The 12,091-nt window shown below is 34.9% G+C and overlaps 1 protein-coding gene across 2 annotated transcripts in view; it reads left to right on the top strand.

Annotated features, from left to right (window-relative positions):
- The window catches only part of clu (clustered mitochondria protein homolog), an 84,988-nt gene that overhangs the window by 45,123 nt on the left and 27,774 nt on the right, over positions 1–12,091 (top strand). The window contains exons 10-12 of one of the 2 annotated variants that reach the window (XM_089086551.1): positions 2,726–2,837; positions 8,134–8,342; positions 11,854–12,060. In XM_089086551.1, coding sequence (XP_088942677.1) covers positions 2,726–2,837; positions 8,134–8,342; positions 11,854–12,060 — 528 coding nt within the window. Of the gene's footprint in view, positions 1–2,722; positions 2,838–8,133; positions 8,343–11,853; positions 12,061–12,091 lie in introns of both variants that reach the window. The other variant, XM_089086550.1, reaches the window with a different exon arrangement.

The following is a 12,091-nucleotide window of genomic DNA, read 5'->3' as shown; positions in this document are numbered from 1 at the left end:
ATATATATATATATATATATATATATATATATATATATATATATATATATATATATAGAGAGAGAGAGAGAGAGAGAGAGAGAGAGAGAGAGACGGTTAAGCGACAAGGACAATCTTTGGCAATATGTCATTCTTCGTCCGCAGAGCATGTCCTAGCCACTCTCATTATAGCCTTTCTCTCATTATAGCCCTAGAACGTGGGATTGGACCACATTTTTCGTACAACTTACTGTTTCAGATAAGGTCAGCTACTGACAGAGGTCAGATATATAACAAACATCAATAAAATAAATAAAAAGTGAATTGGCTTTTAAAAGAACTTTGAATCATGACTCCTAGCAATTTTTCTTCTGTAGCTTTGCTTCATTATTGTATTTTGACTTTCAAGGGACGAGTATTAAACATTGACATGTATATATTGACATGATATCACAATGACAATGTCATTGACATGACATTGACATGTATATCACATAAACACACTTTATAGATTTTTTAAACACACATTACCCGCAATTCCTGTGTTGATTTAAAATCATTTTTCTGTGAACAGGCAGCGCGGGGGCGGAATGAACCTGGCACTTTGACGACAAATCATATCAGTCCAAACTTTTTAAGAAAAAAATCACTCGTTGATAATTTATTGTACCCCCTGACATTGTGCGCCCCTAGTCCCGGGCCTATTAGTAAATCCAGACCTGTCTACCCAACTTACTTGACAATTTAATACAATATTCAGTTCGAAAAATTAGCGCTTTATTGAAATGAATTATATTAATTACGTATAAAATTATACGTAATTTTTACGTATACACACACATTATAGATTTTTTAAACATATTACTCAAACATTGACATATGCAGTGGCTGGGCCCACGGGTAATGTTGTTTCCCAGTAATGGTGGCAATATAGCGACAGCTTGAACAGTAACTAACATAGTAAAAAAAAATGTGGAAGTGCTCTAGAAAAAAAGGGGAAAAAGTAAAGAAAGTAGAAAAGAAGGGGAGAAAAGACATCTTACCTAAAGTAAGCTGCCTATTTGGGGGAGGGGACCGATGTCATTTTGTTGCAAAGAAAAACCGCAATTTGGATATTAAGCTTTTTAATTTTGAACGATAATAATAGTTTAATCTGAGGCATCAAGAACCGCACTCTATACAAAAAAAAGTATTAAAAGACTATAATAAAATTAAAGAAACCATATTATCAAGGAAAATCGTGGAACCGCGTAGAAATAAGAGCAAAATGTAAGGGGCATGGGAGCAACAAAGATCCTATAACAAAGATTGCATCTACAATCGTTGAATTTGTAAGATTTTGATGAATGATATACTCAGATAGACGGGGCTCACTCTCTATATCGAAATTTGCCTAGCTCACTCTCTATAAATTAATATTGATGAATGATATACTCAGATAGACGGGGCTCACTCTCTATATCGAAATTTGCCTAGCTCACTCTCTATAAATTAATATTGATGAATGATATACTCAGATAGACGGGGCTCACTCTCTATATCGAAATTTGCCTAGCCAGGTCTGTTTTTTCCCAAATAGTATTTTGAAGTGTTTTGAAAACACTGAAAACAGGTTTTCAAACCTCTGTTTTACCCGAGAGTTACTAAAATCTGACAAATTTAAAAGAAAACACACATCCAAGCAAACCCTTTCATTGAATCAAATGCATGAATACCAATGTATTGCTAAGTGATGGAGTGGTGACTTTTACCAAATGTGTGTCTAGGTGCACTCTTTCACTATGATATTAATTATGGCAATTGAATTTTTAAACTCGTTTTTCTCAACTCACAATCTTGTATTTTTGTACTTCTGTCACTCAAATTTGTTAATTTCTTAAGCCATTTTTCGACCACATCCGAATTTCATCACTTTCAAATCTGATTAGTATATGCAGCTTCCGATGAAAGTGCAATAATACAGCAACAAAATTCCCTCCTCTTACATACTCCCCCCTGTATAAATAAAGGAACATAAACGGGTGATGGGGCACAGCAAAAAGTATAAAAGAAATACTGTTATACAAGAACCGGTAGCGAAGCTGTGCCTGTGGTAGCTTTATTTCAAACCTTAAATAAGACAAATTTATATCTTAGAAAAGGCAAAAGTTTTGTTTTTAGTCTTAAAGTTGACTAAAAAGTCGAAAACAATAAAATATTAAAGAAAAAAATTCTTTCCTTTCCAAATGAACTAAAAAGTAAAAAAAAACCTCAAGCCTCTATGAATACAAGTAGAAACACGGTGAACAAAATGGATTTGGCTTTACATAGCTTGATCATTTTAACATGTCTTTTTTTCATTTCTTTTTTTGATCTTTCTTCATTTAGTTATTTATACCTTTGATCAAATTGATATCTATGCTATGTAAAGTTTTACTTATATTAATAGATTCTGAAGAAAAGCGTTATTTTTTACTTTTTAGCCCATTTTGGAAACGAATTTAAAAGAATTGTATGTATATTTTTTTACAAATATGTGTAAGGTTTTTGGTCAAGTGCCATTAATATCTCGCCCCTCGATTGACTCATTTGTCTGTGTTCATGGGCTTGATGGTTAGGCTTTAGAATCGCTATAACTTTTAATTATATTTACTTTTAAGTTTCATTGGTTCTTGTTATTTTTTTCTATATTCATTTAATTTTCATTTGACGTTACCTTGTCTTGGAAATAGGTTTATCGTATCAAAGTTTTCTTTGATTCTAGCAGGTTGAGAATGGTGAATCTGACAAAGAAAAGGAGGATGAAATTGAAACAGATGAAGCTAAGAAGATAGTTGAAAGCATAACTGACTCCATCACTGGTACTGGAAGTCATGAGTGTAAGATTTTTTTTTTACTTTATACTAGTTTCTTTCAATAGAACACAAGTGGCAACAATCTGCTTGCCACTGTGCAATTGTGTCCAATAGAGTACAGTGGCAACGCAACAATCTGCTCGCTAGTATGAGGTCTTATGAGAATTGAAGGGATCTTATTAGCTGAAAAAATTGAAAGAAAGGTTGGAATTCAGTTTAACCCTGATTAAGAAAATTAAATATTAATTTAATGTAAATTAATTTACTGAAAGTATTAAAATTGGTGGAATTTTGAAATTTTCAATGGTGTTTTGCTAAAACTCAAGTGGTAACACAGTAATTTCTTGTGCTGGTGTTCTAAGATTCAATTTATGGACTTTTTTAATTGAAAAAGGTTGGGGTTCAAATCAACCCTGACAAAAAAAAGAATAAATATTGATTATAAATTACTACTAATTAAACGGTTATATTAGTTTACAGCAGTAATTAATTTATTTTAATAATTAATTTATTAATTATAAAAGAGGAATAAGATGTATTAATTGACACATATGAAAAAAGGTTGGAGTTCAAATCAACCCTGATTAAGAAGGTAAAAGTAAAGAATACGGCATTGGACTTTACAGTCCCTACCGGTGGTGCTGATCTCCGTCCCTTCAGCCAGGAAGTGCAAGGGGGGTTGGGGGCCAACCACCCTGTGCTTTCGCACACCCTACCTTTTTACCTTCCCCAGATTTCTCCAGGTACCCATTTAGAGCTGGGTCGACTCTGGCTGACCTTACAGAGTCACGCAACTGACCCCCGTTCCTAACCAAATAATTGGATACACTAGGATTCGAACTCTCGCCCTCTGGGACAAAGAATCCTAAGCTGATTAAGAAGAGTAAATTTTAACTATAAAGTCATACGAATTAAAAGGTAATATTAGTTTACAGCTTAATTAATTTATATTAATAATTAGTAAATTAATCATAAAAGACGTATAAGATGCATTAATTGATAAATATGAAAAAAGGTTGGAGTTCAAATCAAATCTGATTAAGAAAAGTCAAAATATAAAGTAATAATAATTAAAAGGTAACATCAGTTTGCAGCAGTAATTAATTTATATCAGTAATTGATTTTTCTGTGAACATAGAAATAAGAAATATTTCTAAAAATCGTATTTTGAAATATATTTTTTTTTGGGGGGGGGGGTATCAAAAGGAAGTAGAAGAAATGGTCTTCCTCCTGTGAAATTTGTCTAACGGTCTCAAACAACGTTTTTTACATACATTTTTACGACTAATTTACAAATCGGAGAAACGTTTCGAGGGGGAGTGTTCAAACCCAGATACCTCCTTTCCCTCTTTATAGGGCCATCAACGTCTCTTTTCTAAGGTTCAAAATTAAATTCTTTAGTATTATTATTATTCATTTATTGCCCGTCAAAAAAAGGTACAAAAGGTACGGTAGACGGAGTAATCACTAAAAAAAAGAAAAAGAAAAAAAAAGAAGGACACTAACACACATTGAAAATTCAAATACATGACAAAAAAACTCTTCATTACATTAATACGAACAATGATGCTAACAAAAGGATGATAAAAACTTCTTTAAAACGGAAGAGAGATTTATTAATATTATTATTATTATTATTATTCATATATTACCCGTCAAAAAAAAGGTACATATACGGAATAATCACTAAAATGACAAAAAAAAAAAAAAAAAAAAAAAAAAATAGAGAAGAAAAAGTTCATTACATACGTTACATTAATATAAAAAAACTATTGTGAACAAATCGGTGACCAGGATGATTAAACTTACTTTGAAAACGGGATGGAGATTAATTAATGCTAATATTAGGGTCAGATAGCTTATACAATTGAATGATTTTACGGTTTCTTGTCCAAGTGGGTAAATGTAAAGGATATTTAGCAAATCTGATGAAGATTGATTATAGGTACTTTTTATGTATAACTGTAAAAAATCTCCAGAAAGGAGCAATGTAAAGCAGATGTGGAGGGGCTATGGCATTGTGAATGATGCTAGAAGGTAACAGTTGAAACGTAGTTTACTTTTTACAGCTTAAGAAATGCTGATTTTACGCTCAACGTGAGAAATCAGCGAACGGCGTTGCTATTGGCCTATAGTTGAGCCAACTGGAAGGCCCAGGTATGTAATGTGGTCTGCGGGTTTAACAAGAGAACCGTCAAGATTTAGGAAAGGAGTAGAGGAAGGTCGCCAATTGAAAAGGATAACTTCGGATTTCTCAGGATTATAAGACAGACCGATTTTTGAATATTCATCTTTGAGGATTTTGAAATTCTGCTCAATGCGCTGGATCGTACGGCTGAGATTCAAAATGTCATCAACATAACAAATAAGAGACATATCGATTCTCCCAAGAATGCATGAAGGAAGACACTGCCTGAGCTTAAGGACTCTATTGTTGAACAGGGTTGGGGAAGTGATAGCTCCCTGTCTAGTCCCTTTCTTAACGAGGATTGGGGACAGAGAAATCATAAGTATATTCGAGGCATTCTAAGTTTGGTCTTACACGAGAATGAATACAATTAAAATGAGATAGAGGAAGGGGCAATCGGAAGGAGAAGCGGGATGGGAGTTTTAAATATCTGCATAGATTCCTATATCAATCCCTGAGAACACGGAAAACGGTTGGATTTACGCTTCGCCTTGCGATATGAAGAAGCATGAATGAATTAACTAGGCAATCGAACAAACGTTTAAAGTCATGTCCGGCGAGGATCATACTTTCTCCCGAAGATTCAGCGTCAGCGAGAGCAGTAAAAACTGCTGTAAGAGCATAAGAACAGCCAAGATTAGCCTGAAAACCGAACTGATATGGGGGAACGTAACATTTCTGTCAACTCATCAATAAAAAGAAGCTCGAAAAGTTTGCATATCGTAGTAGAGACGGTGCTGGGGCGGAAAGAGGAACATTGCAGCTCAGATTTCCCTTTTTTGGGAATCGGAGTCAGATCACCAATGCAGAACGAGGATGGAACAATACCTGTAACAAGTATCATTTGCATGAGAAGGCTGAGGTGATGCACCAATAGATAACTTCCATTAATGATGTGTAGAGTGCTCACCCTATCTATCCCACAAGACGCTTTATTTTTAAGTTGGGATATGGCTTTTATAACAGCGTCACAAGTAACAACAAAATCAAGGTCAGGAGATTCATCAATGAAGTGGCAGAGCTCTTCACAAAATTGTGACTCTAAAATAGGATCAGGCTCAGAAAACTCATTTGAAAAATGGGATATCCATTCGGACAAAGGAATGTCATTCGGGTCTGGCAAATTGGAGGAGATAGTACAAGGTAATGGCTTCCCCAGTAGATCAGATGAATTCCTGATCTTCTCGGAATAAAGCGTCTGCAGTTTAGATCGATGAAGGGGAAGTTCCTTAGCAAAATATTTTTTTGACACTTTTCTCAGTTCATTGACTATTCCTTGACGGGGGCATACGCAATCTGTCCATAATTTGTACCAAAACTTAGAACTGTCACGTGCTTCAGACAGCGGTATATTTCCTGACCACCCGGGAACTTGAGGACAAACAGAGATTTTTTTAAGAGGAACTGTCCGTTTTTCAGCACCCAAAAGTGCATGGTAGATTTCTGTGGAGTAGATATCAAGAGTAAATCTAACCTAATTAATGTTTTTATTGGAAGACTTTTGCAGAAGATGAAATGGAACCCGGATCTTGTTTAGGATGCTATCTGAACTTTCGATGAACTGAGATGTGTCAATTTTATTCCAATCGCAAGAAGTATACCACTTATGCCGGTGAACAGTATGAGCCTGTAACACTGGAATCTGAGAAGCTTCTCGTTTAAAACTAGAAGCATGCGTTCAGTAAGTTAGGTTTACTACTATGTTTATGTTAGTTAAGTGTTACACACTTAGTAAGTTATGATTAGTCCCAAAAGTAACCTACTCGATGGTCAAACGCATTCCTGCCAGGATTACGTGATACTTTTAATGAGGAGTGCTTTTGACCTTGGAGGACATCGTTTGGTACTATTAGTTGTTTATCTGCACTAATTGTTTATTTTCCCCAACCGATAATGATATAGTCGTGTTTTGAGTCTTTGGTCGTTAAATACACTACCAATTCAAGCTGAGGAGGCACATCTCAAGAAATTAGAGCTTGACTTAAAGAAAAACCATTAGATATCATCTACGTAATTTCTAAGACACTGCCTTTCCACTACATGTGAACCAAATAATTCCGGGAAATGAGGTCAATTTTTACCAAGGTCTAGTCTTCAGTGGAAAAAAAAATTGGCAAACCATAAAGAAGTAACATGTAGCTGGAAATTTGTGGTGAAGGAAATTGCACAAAAATAGTCTTTACATCTTACTACTTACTTACTTGTACTTGAGATCAGGTATAGGCTGTTCAGCCCAACTCGGTACCGACGTTTCATTTTATTTTTTTATTTATTTATTTACAAGGACAAACAGCGAGGCCGTTTCCTAACCTTGTGGCAGCTGAGTTCAATGGGCAAAATGTAGATTGTCACTTTTTGACAGAAAAAAAATTCTCAGTATCTTGAAAGTAATTTAATTTGCATGTAAGACATAATTTATATGTAATTTCTATTTAATAGATGTCATATTTATTAGTAATTTTGTGTCATTTCTAAGTGTTGCATGGCTGCTTTGAACAAAAGCAAGATCGACTGAGTCGTTGACGGTACGATCATTTTGTTTAGCTTCAAGTTTAGATTGCAATTATCGCAGCTGTTTTATGGACTCCTTGTGAAGTAAGAAACTAAATTGACCAAAATGTTATGATTACTGATTTTTCTGAGTGTATTTCAGTTTTCAGAATTATATAGGAGACCGAAAAATATATTTCAGCTTTTCGCAAGTAGAATTTTGTTTTTGAAGAAAAGACACCTGAAAGTTTTCCAGTTTGCCCGTGACTAAGGTGACTTCTTTTATGTACTTAATGCATAAAATGAGGTTATGTAGTGTTTGAGTTAGAGATATCGAAATATGTTGGGTTCCAATCATGTTTGGTTCCTACCCTCTATGAAGCAGACTCGCCTCTGAAAAAGCGATCAATAGGTTAAGACCTCTAGACTATTAGAGGAATCTCCTAAATTTCCAACTTATTGAAGCTGGCAAATTGTTGCAACTCGCCCGTCTACTGACATTGTAGAGATGTGGACATTGCTCCTTTCAGAGATAGGATATTGCCTTTTTTGACTATAATTTCAACTATTAATTTTAATATTAATCTCACTTTTTAACGAGTTTATTATTGAGTAATTCTGAATTTTGTTTTTGCTTTCTAGCTGTTGAAGAAAGCACAAAGGAGATTGTGAAAAAAGCAGCCCTTGCTGTTGGAAGCCTGAAGGAGACTGAATTTGACATTCGTTTCAATCCAGATATTTATTCACCGGGCCTGAAACATCCTGAAGGTGCTGAAGATAAGCTGAAGAAGGAAAGACAGCTAGTCAAAGACGCTGCTGAATTTTTGGTTACAGTTCAAATTCCTTCATTTGTAAGTTCAATTTCTACTACTACTACTACTAACAACTCATTGCAGCACCAAGTCGTCTGAGGCCAACATAGCTGGGCACGTTCCTCCTCCACCTCAATCCAGTTTTTTGCCTTACCCTCAATCATGAAGTCCTTTTTCATTTAAATATTTCCTAATAACCGCTTCTCACCCATTTGGGGACGGCCTCTTTCGTTTGGCTCCATAACAATCAAACAGTTCGTAGTAATGAACTGTATAGTAAGAGCGACTCGTCTCAATAGTAACCGAAACTCTAAAAAACGGTATTTTGATACCAACAGATACATCAAAAGAATCGAAATTTTATTCTTATTTTAAATATATAAGTTCCATCATTTTAGTCTTACCCATCAAAAGTTGCGAGCCTGAGAAAATTTGCCATTTTCGAAAAAAGGAGAAAACGCCCCCTAAAAGTCATAGAATTTTAATGAAAATCACACCATCAGATTCAGCATATCAGAGAATCTTATTGTAGAGGTTTCAAGCTCCTATCTGCAAAATGTGGAATTTGGTAGTTTTTGCCAGAAGTGGCTAAAAAGCACAATCTTCGGCTATATGTTATCATGTGTAAAACGAAGCCTAGCCATCTTAACTTTTCATTAATTATAGTCCTTGAAATTGGGATCGACTCAGGTTTTTCGCACAGCCTATTCTTTTATTGCCAACCTTGTCAATTTCTATTAGCTCATACAAAGAGTTGAATGCAAAAAAATTATAAACGTTTTCTTTATATTTTTAGGGAGGTGGGAGTAGAACGACCTAGGAAAACGTATTGCTCTTCTGACAGTTGAGTTTAGCATGTAGTTCGTTTTTTAGAATACTTTTTTTTCAGAATAGGAATGTTAGTCCCTGTATTTTTCAGAATAGATCCTGCCACATCAAAATGCATCCAGTAAGACCCAGTAGAATCCAGTCCATATTATAATTTATTTATTCTTCCGTGAGCGTTAGCTTTTTTTAATAACAGACAGTGTTCCGTATTGGCTATCTACTTTTTCTCAGCACTGACAGCATGAAGACTGCTTCCAGTCTTCTTGAAACCAGTGTGACTGGAACCAGTCACACTGGTTTCAGTGTGACTGTGAATTGTAAATGTTTATGAGAAAACCAGAAAGCGTTTAACATTCGAGAAAACCTGCATGCAATGTAACAAATGCAAAAAGGAATAAACAAAGGAAACGGATCCAAGAAAAAAATGAACACAATTTAAAAAGAAAATAATAACAATGCAACAAAACATGTTTAACAGCTGAACGAAAGAAAGTAACAGCAACAAGTAAAAAAAAAAACAAGTGAAATTAGCAATTCTCTCAGTATGGGTGAAATGAAAAATAGAGAATTACAAGCAAAATAACAGTAGATGGTGCGAATTGATGCAACTAACAAATGTAAACAAAATCGCAGTATTTCATCTTCTGTCGGTGGTGCAACATCTTATTTGGCTGTTGCAACTATGTGTGTTGTATATGTGAATTTTCAACAATACATGGTTTCTTTGTTTTATGGTTCTTTTGTTTTTTATGGTGCTTTGGTGCTTTTTTTTTTATGGTGCTTTGGTGCTTTTGATTTTTATGGTGCTTTGGTGCCTTTGTTTTTTATGGTGCTTTGGTGCTTTTGTTTTTTATGGTGCTTTGGTGCTTTTGTTTTTTGTGGTGCTTTGGTGCTTTTGTTTTTATGGTGCTTTGGTGCTTTTGTTTTATCGTCATATTTGGTCGGCAAAAATCAAAACATTTTCTTTGGTGTTTTTTTCTTTATTTTTTTTTTTTTTTCGTAGACGGACTTGGATCCAGGTAATTTAAAAAAATAGCTTTTGGCTATTAAAGACCACATTGTGCATGGATATTAACGCATGTCACTAAGAATTACGAAAAATCAACATTATGTACATTGAATTTTGAAGACTGCATTGATTAAAAAGAATCTTTGGGGCTAGTCATCCAATATTATTCAAGATTGTACAACTTGAAGCACAATGTAGGTCTGAAGGATCAAAGTTTGATTGAACATCCACTGCCCGGTCGATCCTCCTTTTAAAAACAACTTAGAAAATGACAATTTTCTTTGACAATTATTTTAGAGGCTTGGAAATTTTGGATGAGATATTTAGGCGATGAGGTAAGTTTCGACTGAGTTTCTTGATTCAATGGCAGAGGCAATGTTTCTTTTTTTCTCTCTTTTTTAAGCATGATTTTGAATTCTGCACCCTTGATCAGTTTAGAGATTTTATGCACAGCTAGCTTTGAAAAAAATAGAGGAAGTAATATATTAGTCTCCTCTCCTCCCGCCCTCAAAAGGGGCTATGTATCCTCTCCCCTTGTTCTCAGAAGAGCCATAAAGCTGCTGCGAATAGTCAGAATATTTATCTGATCATTCTAGCAACGATGTCGGAACTGTGACTACTCAAACGCTGAAATTCACTTAATTAACAATTTTGTGATACTGACATTCAATTTGCTGAGGCTGTTATAAAGGTTTCAGCTATTTCGAAACTTATTGACGTTTTCAAAAGAGTAAGAATTATTTAATTCAAATTAAATCAGCTATAAGCCCTACAAAACAGCAAAACTGCAAAATATTAGGTATTAAATTATTCGTGTGAAATTAATAATAAATTAATTAAGAGTGAATGCTGTAAATATTAATTTTCGTACTGAATGCTTAAAAATGTTTGAGAAAATTGAAAATGATTCTTGAATTCAAGAGGATCAACACTCGCACTTTTTGTTAGTGAGCCGAGGGGATCGTTTTCGTCTTTTTCATCACCAAAGGATTTTCGAATATCGATCAAACCGCTATTTATAAAATGAACTTAGCATCTATAACTATAATCCTTTGGTGTCAAACAATATGAAATTAAGTCCACAAAACTCTACCAAATTGGCGTTATAGCCTTTGCTCTAGCTCTAGGAGCTAAACCTTATAATAAATTGACTTTATAAAAAAAAGGAGTTAAGATCGTCCAGCGCCATTGCTGGCACATATGATCTTAAATCGACCTTTTAGTTGCTGGATCTTTTTGTACGGGGCAAGGAGCAAGCCTGTCGCCCAACCTTGAGATATCACTATAATCCTTTGATATCAAACAAAATTAAATCAAGTCCATAAAACTCTGCCAAATTGTCGTTCTAGCCTTTGCCCTAGCTCTAGAGGCTAAACCTATAATAAATTCACTTTATAGTGAAATCTGTGTTGCTTGACGAAATACTACAAGTCCTGGCAAATATACAAACTGTAAAGTACTTACCGCATACAACAACAAAAACAAAAAGGATAAAGATTGTCCAGCGCCATTGCTGGCGCATATGATATTGAATCGACCTTTTAGTTGTTGGATCTTTTTTTACAGGGACAAGGAGCAAGCCTGTCGCTCAACCTTGAGATATTGGGGATCGATACCTAGGCCCCGTATTGCCGTATTGCCTGCGACCCGTATCAATCCACTATTCTACCACAGGGTACGACAAAAATAATTATATGTATTTTGTATTTTTAGATTCGGGACTGCTTAGACCATTCAGCCGCTCCGATGGATGGAGCCACTTTATCAGAAGGTCTTCATACCCGTGGCATAAATATACGCTATCTTGGAAAAGTTGCCGAAATGCTTGCAAAAGTTCCTCAATTAGAGTACCTCTATAATGTGTCAGTCACGGAGCTGATTGTGAGAGCTGCTAAGCATATTTTCACTGTTTATATGCAGGTAATATTCTTAGCTAAGTATTCTTTTTTTA

Source organism: Artemia sp. Qi Xiang Cuo, chromosome 3 (assembly GCF_049724085.1).
Source record: "Artemia sp. Qi Xiang Cuo chromosome 3, ASM4972408v1, whole genome shotgun sequence".
In the NCBI taxonomy this organism is placed as follows: Eukaryota; Metazoa; Arthropoda; class Branchiopoda; order Anostraca; family Artemiidae; genus Artemia; species Artemia sp. Qi Xiang Cuo.
Note: the sequence above shows the minus strand (reverse complement) of the source record. Positions and strands in the feature narration are given on the sequence as shown.